This window comes from Taudactylus pleione, unplaced genomic scaffold, assembly GCF_031769625.1.
Source record: "Taudactylus pleione unplaced genomic scaffold, aTauple2 ptg003505l, whole genome shotgun sequence".
Taxonomy (NCBI): Eukaryota; Metazoa; Chordata; class Amphibia; order Anura; family Myobatrachidae; genus Taudactylus; species Taudactylus pleione.
This window is the reverse complement of record NW_028287850.1, coordinates 2237569-2254936: the sequence shown is the minus strand read 5'-3', so window position 1 is coordinate 2254936 and position 17368 is coordinate 2237569. Positions and strand designations below refer to the sequence as shown.

The following is a 17368-nucleotide window of genomic DNA, read 5'->3' as shown; positions in this document are numbered from 1 at the left end:
GCCAAAAACCTGGAAGCTTCGATGCGTTTCTCCACCTCTCAGAAAGTAGAGCTTCATCAGAGGTGTACAACCTACACTGTAAGATTCCCCCCACACCTTTAATCTTTACATGACCTGCTGAGAGCTGTGAACCTGTGTGAGTGTTACAAATCCTTTCTGCTCATTACATGTGCCATGTGACTGTGGTTGCCATGGTAGTTACATAATTCTGTGGAAAACATGCAGAATAATAACTCATTAATATCAGACTGAAAAACCAAACTAGGCAATCAGAATTACCGAGTTTATCTATGTTTTTTTCAAGGGATTGCTGCTTTGATTCAGTATGCGACTTTAATAACTCGTCTCGCCATTCACCCCCAAATGTTACAATCTAGATGCATTTTGTGGTTCTACTTCACCTTACTCATCTAAAATGACATTTGTGAATTGCTTCACTACATCACCTGCTTCAACCAGCTCGTAGCATTATGCCCCACTGAGCTTCACAAGTAGCCTCAGCTTGTTCCACTCTAACTTATTCTCTGCTTTGTTCCTGCTGAAATTTACTCCTGGCACCTGCTCTTATTGAATAATATGCATGCAGGACAACTGGGAAACATATGGGGCAAATTTAATATGAGTAAAAGACTGATCTTGGGGCTTTAAAGTAATTTTTGAGCTGTTTTTTTTTTTATTATTTGTTCCCGAGATTATGGCTAACGTGCAGCCCTTTTGAAGGTTAATTCCTGCCATTGTCACCTCTACAATTAGACTGGGATAAGACCCTGGGGCTGCCAAATCTCTTCTTGCTTTTTTCACTTTATTATTATTCACCTCCCGCCTGGACTACTGTAACCTTCTACTCTCTGGTCTTCAGCTGGGTACACACTAGGTTGACGGGGCGGCTGACCTATCTGACGATTGGTAAAAGTATACTCTCTTACCAATTCGTCTGCCCGATGTGCCTGACTTGACAGTTCAAATGGGCATTTAATTCGCCCGCCCAGTTGAGTGGTCAATCACCGCCGGGTCCTGCAGCATGTGGACGGGCAATCGGCTGGTCATCCATACACACCAACAGATAGCTGATACTGTATATCTTTCAGATATATCGGCCATCTGCTGTGCTGCACAGCAGATCGGGTATGTCTGTGAATGACGTCGTTCACAGACATATCTGCTGTACACACCCGGCGATGCAAATGAACGGGTGATATATCTATCAGTGTGTACCCAGCTTAACTCTCTACTGTCTCTCCCCTCTAACATCTTACATCAATGCTACTGTTTGCCTCATCTTCCTATGTTGTCGCTTTTTGCTGATCTTTTCTTCAACTACCTCACTGGTTTCCATTCCCAAACAGAATCGATTTTAAGCTCATACTTACTTTAAAGCACTCAGTGACTCCTACGTCTTTAACCTGCTCAACCAAACAACCAAAACTACTCCCGTGCTTCACCCCTGCCCTATCAGAATGTCTATCACCCTGCTGGAATAAAAACATGCCCTGGAATCGCACCTCTTCTTTAAAGCCTAGTGGCTCTCCCCACATTCTTAACTTGTCCTCTGACGACCTCCTCATTTCTTCTCAGTTCCAGTTCTACCACCACTCCCTGTAGTCAGCAACTCTGATCTTTCTGTCCACCCTTTCCTAGGACACAGGGTAATTTAGCACTGATATCGGCCTCTCATTTTGCTTTACCAATATCTCACTGTTTGATATTTGCCCCTGTACTGTTTGTGTGAACATGTTCATATTGTATTGCTTGTTTATACTACAGTAATTCTCACTGTACACTGCTACGGATACTTGGTGGCGCCATATAAAAGACAATAAATAATATATACACAGTCCTCAAAGTGTATTAAGTCGTCCGTCAGTATTTTAGATTTTTTTATATTATTGCTTTTGTACAGGTGTTTTATTTAAATCCAGGTACAATTGCGACTCTATATATAGACAATAAATAAATTACAAATAACAACCAATGTGTACAATAAGCTGACATTTTATTTTTGTACAATAGACTTTTTTTATATAGTTTATTTAAAACACTTGAATACTGAAAAAGAGTTGGTACTTCAAAGCCTTAAAAATGGGCCTGCTGTACACTGCACAGCATTAATCTAGTCCCTGTATTTGTATATACAGAAAGCATCTGCAAAATTTATTCTAAACACAGCATCACCTTACCGATTCAATAGTTCCTTAAGTAAAAGTCAGCTGGAAGTATACACTTTGCCAGTGCAAAAATAATTGAACAAGAAAATTGATTGCACAGAATCAATAAGTGTAAAATATAATACGTACCCCCTCTGCAAGTACAGTAAAAGCAGCTTTCAAGTTCGGTAAATCTTTTATACTTCAAAAACGTGTAATACATTCACAATATTTTTGAATTAAGCAGTACATCGTCACTGCTTCAGCATTATTTACATCCAACTTTTAAATAAAATGAAAATTACATTATTCTTTATAATATAGCATCTTAAACACTTACAAAATGACAAATCTCCATATGTAATTTAAGCTTAAAACCACAACTTTCCTTTAAAAAAAAAAAAAAAAAAAAAATACTTATACCAGCATCAATTTAAACATTCTTTACACATTTCTTTTGTATTAATCTATTTATATATATCATTATATATGTGTATAAAAGTTTGGCTGATTTCTAATAAAGCCCACGGTGATCTAGATTGGTTCCCAGGTAGAAAAAAAAACAGTTTATTATTATTATTTTTATTTCATTTTTTTTACAAATTTCACCAGTCATAACTCATGACTTAAACCCCATTTATTGATGTATGTTTTTAAAAAAATTATAATAATTTCAGCATATTGTAATATTCACATTTTAATGATGGAGGCAAATTACCGGAGTTCAGGCCATTTCCGTAATACAAGCACAGTAGCTAGGCTGCCTCTTCTTTTCTGTCAGATATCAATTTATGCAGAATATTTTAATTACAAGGGGTTCTTTACTAACAAAGAGCTATATTGTTACTAGTTAAATATTAGCATTTACTGATGTAGTGCAAATTAGACATTAAAGACAATAAAGTGCAGCACATAGGCCAGTGGCGCCTACAAGCTATACATGCGCAAACTCCACAGTTTTTATTTGAACACATAGATTTCTGGGACAACATGATATATGCATGGGTGCAATATGAGACATCAGATATGGATTACGTAAGGCTGCACCGGTGTTGAAAAAATTATGTTTCACTTTGTGGGATGAGACTACATAAATTAAATGAAAAGGGTGTAGAAGGAACTATTGTGGGTGGGGAGGCTTCTTTAGCTGGAGGTCACGAACAAGAAAACTGAACATGGGTCCAAATTTTAGACATTCTCGATGAGGGTGGAAACTTTTATGAGTGCATTCCTACCAGTGTACACAAAAGTGATGCATGTAACGAAGACAGTCCTGACGTCTGCTCACTCGCATGAATGAGACTAATCTGAGCTGTATTTTATGAATCGAATCATTTATATTAATGAATGTTGTGGTCCTACAGTGGTAACAGGAAAAGTACAGACTAATCTTTCTGGCGGCAGCTACCAAAAGTATTTTGCGCTTTTGTGTATGATGTTTAATTAAAAAAAAAAAGTTGGGTAAATTTACTAAGCGGCAGCTTGTTTCTCATTTTGTAGTGTTTTGCTTTTAAATATCATTGCCATTGCAAATTTTGTAGTTAAATACACTGAGAGCTGCTTTGTAAATGTACCCCATTGTCTGATTGTAATGGGATTTTACACATTTGCAGTTTTGCACTTTGTCAGTAACAAAAATAAAAATCCCACAATGTAGAAATGCATTTTTGACTAAAAATTCAAACACCACAGCCCCGTCCTCTAATTTATTGCAGACAGCGGGTGGGGTTTTGCGCTCAAAGATTGTCAGAATAGGGAAAGGGGTTTCTGGAGACACATTTTTGCACCTGTGTTTCTTAATATATAAAGGCAAAGGTAGTTAAAAGTGTGGCTGTAGCTGGTGGGAAATGACAAGTCCCAGCTTGTTTTGTAGTTCCAGAAGAGCTGGAGAGGTATAAGTTACCTGCCTCTGCACTGATGAAGCAATGTTTTTTATATTGTGTTTATTGAATTTTTACACATCACTATATTTTTATATATTTATTTTTATCTTGGAATTTTTTTTTATTGAAAAAAAAAATATCTAATATTCTTTCTCCTTTCACAGCACGCAAGAATATTTGCCCGTGTCGTCCAACTAGATATTGCTACAACATAGTCAGATCTACATAGCGGTTGGTACAGACGCCACTAGCACATCGCACTGGGAACAGTGAACGCAGCTTTGTTGAAGGTAAAAATAGGGAGCTAGATTTATAAAACTTGCACTATAAAATTAGCCAAAAAAAGCTCTAAAAGTTAACTAGTGATATCGAAAGCCACAAATGAACAAATATATTTTGAGGATTTACCTCTCTAAATGAGTAAAATTTAGTTTTAGTTCATTAAATGTTTGAGAATAATTGGATTTTTATTTTTCAACATCCATTAAATCACGAATTGTTCTAGCTGTTTTTCTACCTTAAACTACTAAATATAATTTGGTGAATATAAAGCCACATTAACATATTAGTATGACTTTCAAGAATCTACTATTAAAAGTTAAAATATTCACAAAATTTTAATTAAAAACAAAAAAATTATATTTTTTATGCCATTTTTCGGCGTCTTTAAACTATTTTTGCCAGTCTTCAACACAGACCCAACAGTAAATTAAGTGGCTGGGGATTAGGAACTGATACAGCCTGTCAGACCACTACAAATATTAACAGCAGCACAAAATATTTCAGCACGCAGAGGCAAGCTTGTAATTGGAGGAGCTAGGCTGAGATATAACAGAACTAAGCATTTAAATGTTAATGACAACACAGGGCAGTTAGGTTTAGCGCCTGTAAAACTAGGGGAGGATTTTGGCATTAAATGCATAAGGTAAACATTACAATCCAAGTTAACGCAGCGTTAATATTTTTAGGAGCAGTTAATATGCAAACAAGCCAAAATACCATGCACTGTGGTCATGCACTTTATCTACGAGAAACTCTGGTCCCAGTGATCATTTTTAGCAGATAGAAAGCTTTGCAGTAAAATAAGATAAAAAAAATCCTAAATGCAAAGTCATCTTCTTGTCTTCAGAAATAGTTACCATGGTAACCACTGCGGAGATAAAGCAGGAGGGGGGGGAGGCATGCACAGCAGTGATCGCAATTCCAATATCCTAACTTACAACAGATGACCTGTCAGAAGTATCAGGTTTCCAGCGACTGTATTTAAGATGCATCAATCACTCCCAACCCTAGGGGATCTCGTGAAATACAACTGTGACTATATATTTATATGATAAGTAAAAATGACTGACAGTTCGTAAAATTAATAATTTTCCTTTAAGAAAAACACCCATTTTTGGTGCATTTTTTTTTTTCAAAATTTTAGAAAAGTATATTCATTAAGCAAAGTGTTGCGTGTATTTGAATATCTATGTAAAACTATTTCCAGAGGGCACCCGCCATGTACACATAGTGGGTCCAGTGTGCAGACCATATGTAAGTGCTCCGCAGTGTTGTACTTACGCGCCTGCCCGGCTAGTCCACCCAGCATAGACCAAGATGCGCGCCTACTCTTCGCCCTTGGAATTTGCCTCTACAAACTACTGTAGAGGAACTTTTACACACTGTCCAAAATGGTAAATAAAGTCTGACCTTATTTACGGCATAAATGAATCATGAGAGCAGATATTGGAACTGTTTATATGTTTGGCACACAAGGCTCGCCTGTTCCTCCTATTCCCATTGGCCGGGGCAAACATCTGCTCCTCCAACAAACGCCATCATCATTGCGCTCGATTATCTTGAAGAAATCTGGGTGCAACAGCACATAAATGGAGACTCATTACGCTACCAAAGAGAATTGTGCGCTGTGTCTTAGTAAAACGAATCTCCGTAGAGACAGCCATTTTGTGTCACAGTGATGTCCCTGTTCCTAGCGATTTGATAGGATGCATTCTTTGGCAGATCACAAAATGCCTGCATCCACTTTATGCAGGTGGCGGGTACACTTTTAATATAAATAAGGATCTATTTAAATGCTTGTAAAAACTACAATAAATAAATTATTGTAAGGATCTAACTAAATATTTCCAGAACATAAAGGCAACAATATTATAAACTGTAGGTCATCTTTTTTATCTAATGTTATAGTGCAGTATAAAAGCAAATGTCTGAGGTAACTGGTGCACTTTATAAATGAAGAACCTTTAATTAGGTCCCATTCCCAGGCGTGTTTTGCGCAGAATTATGCCAAGTTCCGTTAGGAATGCAGCATGAGCGTAGACAGAACTCTGGACACAATATCTGTACACGGCTTTTGTTTATTCTGTACTGTAAACCGCAAGGGAGTGCAGCGCACAGGAAAGTCATGACGCATTTTCAGAGCTTTCTGTTTGACATTCAGGGGTCTATGTACTAAGCAGTGATAAGTGACAGAGTGAAAAGTGATAAGTCTGTGATAAGTGCCAGCCAATCAGCTCCCAACTGTCATTTTTCAAACACAGCCTGTGAGATGACAGTTGGAAGCTGATTGGCTGGCACTTATCACTTTTCACTCTGTCTCTTATCACTGCTTAGTACATAGACCCCACAGTGTGAGAAGGTCCCTTCCAAGTGCTCCTGTGAACAAGCCTCCATAGATCTGTTTTGTCTTTTTTGGCCCCCTGCCATTCAGATCATGATAGCACGTTATAAGCAGTTAGAATAAGACATCTCCAGTGGGGGTCTCTTTACGTAATTACGGTTTAAGATTTCCGACACATTTATTACAATATTCCACGATTAGTCATAGATCATAAATACTGCAACATGCTGGAAGTGAGACGGGGAACACTATATTGTATTCATTTTTCTGCTATTGTTTAAAAAAAAATGAATATGGGTTACAACACATTTTCCCTGTGTGCAGGTTTTCCTTGATGTTCCTATAACTGTGGAAATACTGTATATGCCTCTCTATCCAAATATCGGGTATCTATGTTCATTCGTGAACATAAATCATCGGACCTCATTAGATCAGGTGTATCGCCTGTTCAATACTATCTGCTCAGTGAAATAAATGAGTTAGTCAAAAAATGATGTTGGTGCTCCAGTTAAAAGGCGCCAGGTCAGCCGTCTGATACCAGACACACACAAAATTCCGCCTAGGCATGCATTACGTAACGCAACCATGCGGGATGTGAATATCGTATAGAGCTGGGTTAACACTGTTAATTAGTAACATGCGATGCTCCTCTTCATCAAATATCCTTATTTCTCCCTAGACATCTACTTTGTGTAATGGGAAACCATATTGTGCCAGTACAGCTGAGAGTATCTACATATCATTAATGCTGCCATGAGATATCATGTACTAGTAGATGGGGACTGTTGATTATATTGGAAAACCAAAAACATTGAGTACTACCTAGCTCTAGGACTGGATTACGAGGCACACCGGAACCTGGTGGCTTAGCATCGGTTACCTAGATGATCTTTCCTAGTCTATGCTTTGAATTCCTATGGTCTAGTCTAAGGGTGGGCAATAAGCAGTCCCCCAGGTGTTGTAGAACTACACGCCTCAGCATGCTCTGTCATCGTTTTGCTATTTGGCCATGCTAAAACTGTTGCAAGGTATGCTGGGATGTGTAGTTCAACAACAGCTGGAGTGCTGCTTATTGCCCACCCCTGGTAGTCTGTATTTCTACTCTCTCTGCCCTGTGTTCCCACTCTCTGCACTCCTACTGTCTGCCCTGTGTTCCCACTCTCTGCGCTCCTACTGTCTGCCCTGTGTTCCCACTCTCTGCGCTCCTACTGTCTGCCCTGTGTTCCCACTCTCTGCACTCCTACTGTCTGCCCTGTGTTCCCACTCTCTGCACTCCTACTGTCTGTTCTGTGTTCCCACTCTCTGCGCTCCTACTGTCTGCCCCGTGTTCCCACTCTCTGCACTCCTACTGTCTGCCCCGTCTTCCCACTCTCTGCGCTCCTACTGTCTGCCCTGTGTTCCCACTCTCTGCGCTCCTACTGTCTGCCCCGTGTTCCCACTCTCTGCACTCCTACTGTCTGCCCTGTGTTCCCACTCTCTGCACTCCTACTGTCTGCCCCGTGTTCCCACTCTCTGCGCTCCTACTGTCTGCCCCGTGTTCCCACTCTCTGCGCTCCTACTGTCTGCCCTGTGTTCCCACTCTCTGCGCTCCTACTGTCTGTTCTGTTTTCCCACTCACTGCGCTCCTACTGTCTGCCCCGTGTTCCCACTCTCTGCACTCCTACTGTCTGTTCTGTGTTCCCTCTCTCTGCGCTCCTACTGTCTGTTCTGTGTTCCCACTCTCTGCACTCCTACTGTCTGCCCTGTGTATTGACTCTCTGCGCTCCTACTGTCTGCCCCGTGTTCCCACTCACTGCACTCCTACTGTCTGTTCTGTGTTCCCACTCTCTGCACTCCTACTGTCTGCCCCGTGTTCCCACTCTCTGCACTCCTACTGTCTGCCCCGTGTTCCCACTCTCTGCACTCCTACTGTCTGCCCTGTGTTCCCACTCTCTGCACTCCTACTGTCTGTTCTGTGTTCCCACTCTCTGCACTCCTACTGTCTGCCCTGTGTACTGACTCTCTGCGCTCCTACTGTCTGCCCCGTGTTCCCACTCTCTGCACTCCTACTGTCTGCCCTGTGTTCCCACTCTCTGCGCTCCTACTGTCTGCCCCGTGTTCCCACTCTCTGCACTCCTACTGTCTGCCCTGTGTTCCCACTCTCTGCACTCCTACTGTCTGCCCTGTGTACTGACTCTCTGCGCTCCTACTGTCTGCCCCGTGTTCCCACTCTCTGCACTTCTACTGTCTGTTCTGTGTTCCCACTCTCTGCACTCCTACTGCCTGCCCCGTGTTCCCACTCTCTGCGCTCCTACTGTCTTCCCCGTGTTCCCACTCTCTGCGCTCCTACTGTCTGTTCTGTGTTCCCACTCTCTGCACTCCTACTGTCTGCCCCGTGTTCCCACTCTCTGCCCTCCTACTGTCTGCCCCGTGTTCCCACTCTCTGCACTCCTACTGTCTGCCCTGTGTTCACACTCTCTGCCCTCCTACTGTCTGCCCTGTGTTCCCACTCACTGCGCTCCTACTGTCTGTTCTGTGTTCCCACTCTCTGCGCTCCTACTGTCTGCCCCGTGTTCCCACTCTCTACGCTCCTACTGTCTGCCCCGTGTTCCCACTCTCTGCGCTCCTACTGTCTGCCCCGTGTTCCCACTCTCTGCGCTCCTACTGTCTGCCACGTGTTCCCACTCTCTGCGCTCCTACTGTCCTGTGTTCCCACTCTCTGCACTCCTACTGTCTGCCCTGTGTTCCCACTCTCTGTTCTGTGCTCCTACTCTCTGCTCATTACTCCTACTGTCTAATCTGTATTCCTGTTCTCCGCTATGTCGTTCGACTGTCTCCCATGTACTCATACTCTCTGCTCTTTACTCCTAGGAGTATATTGACTAAAATGAAAGTTTTTAGAAGTGGAGATGTTGCTCATAGCAACCAATCAGATTCTACTCAACATGTATCTAGCACTTTATGGAAGATAATAGCTAGAACCCACACATTAATGAATATACCCCGTACTGTCTGTCCTGTACTCCAACTTTCTGCTCTTTACTCCTACTCTCTCACCTGTGTTCCTGCTCTCTGCTATGCACTCCTGTTTATGCCTCTACAAGCTAGAGGTGCAGTACTAGGTGTATAATGTTCAAAAGTGTAAAGATCAAATTAGATCTATGCACCAACTAGGAGCTCTGGAAAACATGCACTGTAGTAGGAAAACACTGATCTACACAGCCAATGCTAGCTCAACAGGTTTCAATGCGATGTGTAATCCAGTTCTGCAGCTAGGTAAGTTTTAAGTGTCACTGTATAATCAAAAGTCCCCATCTATTGTATGCAACAAAGACAGTACCAATGTTCCCTCACTCTCATTGTTAGTTTAATCCATACACAGAGCTAGTCTAATTAAAGCCGAGGTCCTATCGTGGCAGGAAGTTTGATGTGATCTTCACATTTTTTAACATCACGTCTAGAAATGTATTCTACAATGGGCAAAGTGCAACTAGAAATGCTCCAACTGGACGGTGCAAAATATCTCCCACTAAAGTATGGGAGGAGTCCCGATTTCCTCCAGTTCAAAGCTGTTGCAAATGTCAAGTACTCTTGCGGTGTGGAAATGACTTATGCCCCAGCTGCAATACACGGAATTAATCTTACAATTTAAGTTGAAATCTCGTTTTTGTGCCAGTAGGCAAAACTAGGTGCATTTCTGTATTTTGTGCAGGACATCCTCACTCAGCCCAACTCCCGTTAGATGAGTAAATTAAATCAGCTCCTTCAGATATCAGTAACGTAGCTGGGGGAGGGTTGCAGGGTAGTGACCGTTCCCCTTGATGAAGAGATGTTAGAAACAGCTCCTATCTCGGAGGAGCGACAGTCAGTGCCCAATCAACCACTAGAGTGATTAGGCTGCATTCTACGGTGTCGGGACTTGATGGGCGCTGGTGGTGGTGCCCCTCAGCCCTCTACATATTGGGGCACAGCCGGAGCAATCCAGCGCTTCGCATCCTGCACCTTTCAGGGTAGAAGACATCAATCATGATGCCGTAGAAGAGGCGGAGCCGAGAAGGGGAGGAGCCATGTGGAAAAGACGCTGCAGAGCAGGAGAGGAGGGGACACAAGGTAATCTAATTTGTAAAGTATAGGGAGGAACACTAGACAGTTTGCATTTTTTCCAAAGTACAGGGGGGGACAGTATTTTATTGGTTTAGTATAGGAAAAGATACAGAATGATCTAATTTTAAAGTTGGGTGGTATACAAATTAATAATCTAATTTGTAAGATATGTCCTAGCTGCCTGGAATGTTGAAAAATGCTGAAAGCTGCTGTATTAACTCCTCAAAATGTATCCATGTGTATAGATCCCCTTCAGTAGATGTACCTGGAAGTGACGTGGAGTGAGGGCGGAAGTGCGGTTCTATGCCCATAAAGGCCACCAAAAGAAGGAGTTTGTACCCTGGCGGGCTCGCTTTGCTCGCTCACATGCATAGAAAATGATGACGTTGGACAGTAACTGATGACGTCAGGGTACACCTACGCAAGGGGGATCTATCCGATACCGTCAGTAAAGGGCTACCGATGTCACAGAACTGGAATGCTTTTATATTACAACTTGATATTTACCTGCATTTATGTTTTAAGGATGAAATTTGTGATATATTTTCCAGTGGCTTTAAGGTGTGTATTATGCCAAATAACTATTATGGTAAATTTAACATCATGTATGCAGACAACATTTTGTTTATAGTGAACTCAATGTACACATTTTTAATAAAGACCTGATAATTTATTAAATAGAAAAGGCTGTTACTTTGTTGTCTCTGCATTGTATGACAGTCACTCCGATACTGTACGTATTGCATGGTAGTACCTGTGATGCTATGTGTACTGTATGGTGATCACTGCGATGTTGTGTGTACTGTATGGTGGTCACTCTGATACTGTATGTATTGCATGGTAGTCCCTGTGATGCTGTGTGTACTGTATGGTGGTCACTATGTGATGTTGTGTGTACTGTATGGTGGTCACTGCGATGCTGTGTGTACTGTATGGAGGTCACTGCGATGCTGTGTGTACTTTATGGTGGTCACTATGCAATGTTGTGTGTACTGTATGGTGGTCACTGCGATGCTGTACTGTATGGAGATCACTGAGTTTCGGCTATGTGTCTTTATAATGTTTCTGTAGTGCACAGGTTCTCAAACTCGGTCCTCAGGACCCCAAACAGTGCATGTTTTCCAGGTCTCCTCACAGAATCACAGGTGAAATAATTAACTCCATCTGTTAAAATGTGTCAGTGAGTAATGAATACACCTGTGCACCTGCTCGGTGGCCTGCAAAACGTGACCTGTGTGGGGTCCTGAGGACCGAGTTTGAGAACCTATGCTGTAGTGCATGTGTGTGGGGTATTTCTGTGAAGTCAAGGGTATGTACTTAGATGTTGATATTTAAATTTTGAAACCTCTGGGCCTGGAGTGCCATTTTTTCCCAACTACGCTCCCGCTCATGCCAAAAGCTGGCTACGCCACTGTCCCATACGCCATCATTCTTGGCAGACCCAGGGACTCCGAGAGGAGGGGGAGCGGGTACTGATTATCCAGGTCAGGTTTTGATGGAGGGACCCAGGAAAGCTATAGCTGGGAGCCATATTGGTGTTCTCACCTCCCATGAACACGGTGACAGGAGTACCTGGATCCGGAAGTGACGTTGTGGACGCTTTTGCCAGACTTGGTAGTAAGATCTGCTCTGTGCTTGCTCTGTCTATGTATCATTACCCCAGCCTGATGCTGCATCCCAGCTTCCACCAGCACGGAGATGGTGCCAGGAAGGACAGTCACCTTGAACCCACAAAGGTGAGAGCTCTGCTTTAATTGGACAGTTGCACCTCCTTTCCAATGAACAGTCGCTTTAGGTGAGGCTGTCCAATCAGATACAGAATACCTTGGGTGGCTGAAATTTAACTTGTGCTGTGCACATAGATTTCAAGGAGAGTTTTAGCTGTGTTATCTAAGGTAATGAGGATCACAACGGAGGAACCCCAAATTCTCCTGGTGAGGGCAGTGTTCCTCCCCATGGTTCGGTCCACCCGTAAGTTCTCACTCTTCCCTTTCCCCTGGCTACTTCATTATGCTGGAAAAAAATTCTGAGGAGAACACTGGAGGGAGTCCTCTAGAGATGGAACTCGCTTAACATTCACAAGTTAAACTGAGGATCAGTTCTACAATATATATATTTATTAGGAAGTGGCAACATCTTGTTGGTTCAGCAAAATAATCACTATTTTCACTGTCGGAATTTGAAGCAAAATGGGCCTTACATTTTAGAAAGAAAGCAAGCAGCCTCCAATTGTTTGGCTAATGCAACGTAACTAAAGATCTGAATCACTTTTATTTAAAATCTTCCACAGAAGCAATTGAAAGCATGGAAAAAAATGTTTTAAGAATAAACAAAGCCAAAAAGGTAAAACAGATCACATGCCATCGAATAGCTAACAGTCCTTGATGCTCTGTCTTGCCACAACATAAAAATCATTAATACAAATATTTTATAAATAGTAATTGAATTTCACCCGAAAACTGAGTTTTAACATTCATTGGAGTTCAACTGAAAATGCGAGATAACATTGGTGACCATTAAAACAGAGTTTTACTGGGTTGAGTGCCAAAGGATAGCCGAAGAGACGATTATTTCCTTCCTCAAATTCTCTTTGAAGCACTTTTAAAAATAAATTAAAAATATTGACTTCATCATGGCCTTAACTATAACACAGAACTGTAAAACATTCTATGAAGTGTTGACTTATTTGATGTGACTTAAAAAAATACATGGCCCAAATTTTTTTCCCTTTCAACCCGACCTCATGTCAAAAAAAAAAAAAAAAAAAAGCTTTCAGCTAACCATGACCCACGAAAATATATTTCCCTAATACATTAATAAAACAGCCAATAATCTGCTAACACACAATTACAGAGGTTATGAAACGCGTTAGTTTGCAGGTCCGCAAGCTTGAGCTCCACCTCTTCATTTTTCTAAACAATTAAATTAAAGTGATGGAATTAATTCTATACATTTAAAGTGATTTCCATAAGGCATACGTATCTATTATATAAAAAGGGATTAATAATTCAATGTAACATCTACATCTTTAATAAATACTTTCTTATCAATTTATCCATTAGTTAAGAAAATATTTTTCTGTTTTGTAATCATTTTTGTATAGAAGTCAAAATATGACTTGCGATTCCTCTTATGTTTTTTTTATGTTCTATATAAAAGGCATATACAACTTCGAGGCAGTGCTTGATGGCGATTTCAGGTACAGGAAGAGCTGCTTCTTGTGTGCTTCCATGCTCTCAAAACTACAAATCCACTTTGGGAATAAACTTAATTTTTTTTTTTTTAATATAAAACTGCACCAATGCTCAGCCCAGCCTCAGGCTGTTGGTTAAAACGAATACATTTGTTATACACATTATTTTCCATATGTATATATTGTCAACATCTGTAGCAACCAATATTCTACATTTGGCACGGATCTTTGCCATTGATCCAGCAATTGGCAAAACGTCTTAGAAGAGATCTGTCTATCTGATATTATTACCGCTTATAAAAAATATTTAGACAGTAAGCTCACGTTGAATTACAAGGTCTACTGTTCTTGGAAAATTCTTCAGGAGCGAGACAGCCTTTTCATGCTCCATATGTACAAAACTGTGTCCGTTTGCCTGTAACACAAACAAGAAATGAACCGTTCAAGTTTCCATCATGCCTTAAAGATTGTTTTCATGATTTTTTTCACGGTGTTTACTAGTCTGATGTGTACGCAAAGAATACACATTTGATGCTAATATATGTATACATTTTTGTAAATAATATCTGTACAATCTGCTCCAGTATTTAATTGAAAATGTAAGTATTAGAAGTATACTGGGGATGTTCTAAAGATCGGTTATACTGGGTTAGGGATGGACATCGGAAGCCCACTATCAAATGATGGCTGGGCTTCCACCATCAAAACTAGTATTAGATTAAAAAAATTATTTATTTGATGTTCGCATGTGCAAAAGATCCTTCTTGCGCATGCACAATAGCCCTATTTCAGGGCTGGCAGGGGATGAAACTGGGGACGGGACAGGGTGGGATCGGGGAGAGATGCTTGATGCTGAGAGCTGCAGGCAGTGACAGCCCAGCTCCTAGCATAAAAACAAAACATCACAACACCATCGAATCATTACCATTTGATGGCGGCAAACATTGGAATGCCGCCATCGAATGGTAAAAACACTACCTTCACAAGAAAAACATTGATGGTCGGCAAACATCGACCATCGATGTCCATCCCAATACTGGATAGTCTTAAAGTAGCATCACTGATTCAGTTTTGATCTGATGAAGTTGTGGGTTATCCCACAATGAAATGCGTCAAGTACACTACTTTGGGACTACAGCTGGACCAATCTTTACAACATCCTCAGCTTAATTATAAGGAATAACCCACCCCAGATGCACACTGTAAATTCTGGATATTAAGTCATCTCAGGTTTCTGTGACTTGTATAAAGGCACTCGGTGTAAATCCTGTGTCTATATATAACCTCCCTACTGTATATTAGATGGACACTGGATTACTTTTAATATCTATAATAATGTACAATGGGGTGCATATTTCTTGTAATATACAAGTTTTCCTAATGGACACAACAGTCACTTGAAATGATGACATCAAAAGTCACTTGTAAAAACGCCTATAAATAATAGCTGTATAACATGTTCTAGCAAAGCATTTAAAATACTTACCATGGACCTATCACTGTGAAACAACAATTATGGATTCAACAGTATGTCATTACCAATACATTAACATTGTTTTATGTACTGTAATACTTACCATTTTATACCTTTTATCTATCACATGTTCTTGTACTTTTGTTAGGTAATTACAAACATTCCGAGACAAAGGGCGTCATTATGCCCAAAAATGCACCTAGCGCACATGTAGGTTCTCACCCTTCTGTAAGTATAATTGGTACACACCAATGCAGATAAATCCTGGGCATTTACATTTTTTACAGATTTTATATTTTGACTCAACAATTTGTTTGCACTAAGAGAAAATGATAATGGGTCCCCCCCATTTTTTTGATCATTAGTCTTGGGGTGTGGGGTAGTGACATATATCAGTTGCCCCAGGTGCTCATCTGCCTTCCACCTCATGCAACACTCCATAGGCTGATAAGGCTACCGGCTTACTGCCACTCGTTCTTTCCCCACCAGCGGCTACAACTGTTCGCCCGCCACCTCTTAGAAGGTAAAGATGATACTGCCCAAATGAGCGTACAATCTGTCACTGCATGTTATGTAAAGACTGATTCAGATTTTGGAATACACTAAGAACAGGGGCGTTTCTAGAGAGGAGGGGGCCCGTGTGCAGTCTACGACACGGGCCCCCTCCTCTCCGCCCGGCGCCGGCAGCGCACTGAGCTGTGCGTGGCCAGCGCCGGAGTTATAGACTCTGGGCACTAGAGTGTGCCCATAGTCTATAATGAATGCACAGGTCACCGGGAAAATGGCCGTGGCGGGCATTTTCCCTGAACTGTGCATGCGCAAATGATGGGAAAATGGCCACCGTGCGCCATTTTCCCATCATTATACAGCGCCGGACCCCGCGCCGACGTGGGACTCCAGAGAGGTAAGTAATATTATGGGTGCAGGGTGTGTGGTGCGGGGCCCCCCTGGACACCGGGGCCCGTGTTCCCTGCACACATTATAGATACGCCCCTGAGTAAGAAAGAGTAAGTAACTGTGCATCTCAGTAAAACCATGCTGCACTGCAGGTGACGACAGATGGGAGGGGTGTGTCCAAACATGAAATATAAATTGCAGTGATAAAGAAAAGCTGTATAGAATTTATGGGCTGCATGCAAAAGCAGCAGGTATTGACCCAACATGCAAATACAAAATGTATGTATTGGCACCCCTTGCATTGCAAGATAGTTTGTCCAGGTACACAGTTACTTGCTTTATCTTACTTTATTCCCAAATCTGAATCACAAGTCCTTAGTTGTATCATTACAATAATAATTGTGACATTATTCACTAGGGGGCAGCCTATGAAATCACTAGAAACTGCCAATCTTACTGATGTCACGCCCGGCGGGTGAACGGGTATTCCCAGTGCCATGGTGGCAGCCTGGAGTGAATCATTCACTGTCTCACGTGATCACTCCACTCTCTTCCCAGTCTCACGTGACAGGAGAGAAACGTTCCCCTTTCACTTTATCCCTCCATCAGAGCTCATGAACGCTGTGTGACACCAGCATTAAAGTTGGCGCTACCGGATACTATAGCCAGCATGCTGTGTAATGTATTTTATTCACATTAATTATTGAACTTTTAGCTGGTTTACATGGTAAGATTGGTGATTTCAGTGTCAATTCCCCATATTCCGAGCCCCAATTATTTAAAAGAAAATCAACAATTTATGAGACATTTTAGGAAACATTGGTCAATGAAGTGGTTAATGCCGGTGGGTGAGGGACCTCAATCTCTTCAGAAATGACAGGGGATAGGTCTGACTTAGGCCTCCCTTCTCCCTTACTGCAAGCTGCCTCACCCTCGATTTGTCATTAAACAGTCCCCCAAGTGGCTCTAGGAATGGCCCTTACAGTCCTCATGCAGATTTTAATTTTATTTTTCTCAAATAAGTGCTTTGGGGTTTGGTCATTTTCCAGTTTTTTTTCTGATTCATTTTCA

General features: G+C 41.5%; 1 protein-coding gene across 1 annotated transcript in view; it reads right to left on the bottom strand.

Annotated features, from left to right (window-relative positions):
• Nucleotides 1-12934: 12934 nt before the first annotated feature.
• LRRC7 (leucine rich repeat containing 7) overlaps nt 12935-17368 on the bottom strand; it is a 419637-nt gene continuing 415203 nt past the window's right edge. Inside the window, exon 25 of the mRNA XM_088466556.1 lies at nt 12935-14341. Coding sequence (XP_088322682.1) covers nt 14234-14341 — 108 coding nt within the window. The 3' untranslated portion in view covers nt 12935-14233. The remainder of the gene's footprint in view (nt 14342-17368) is intronic.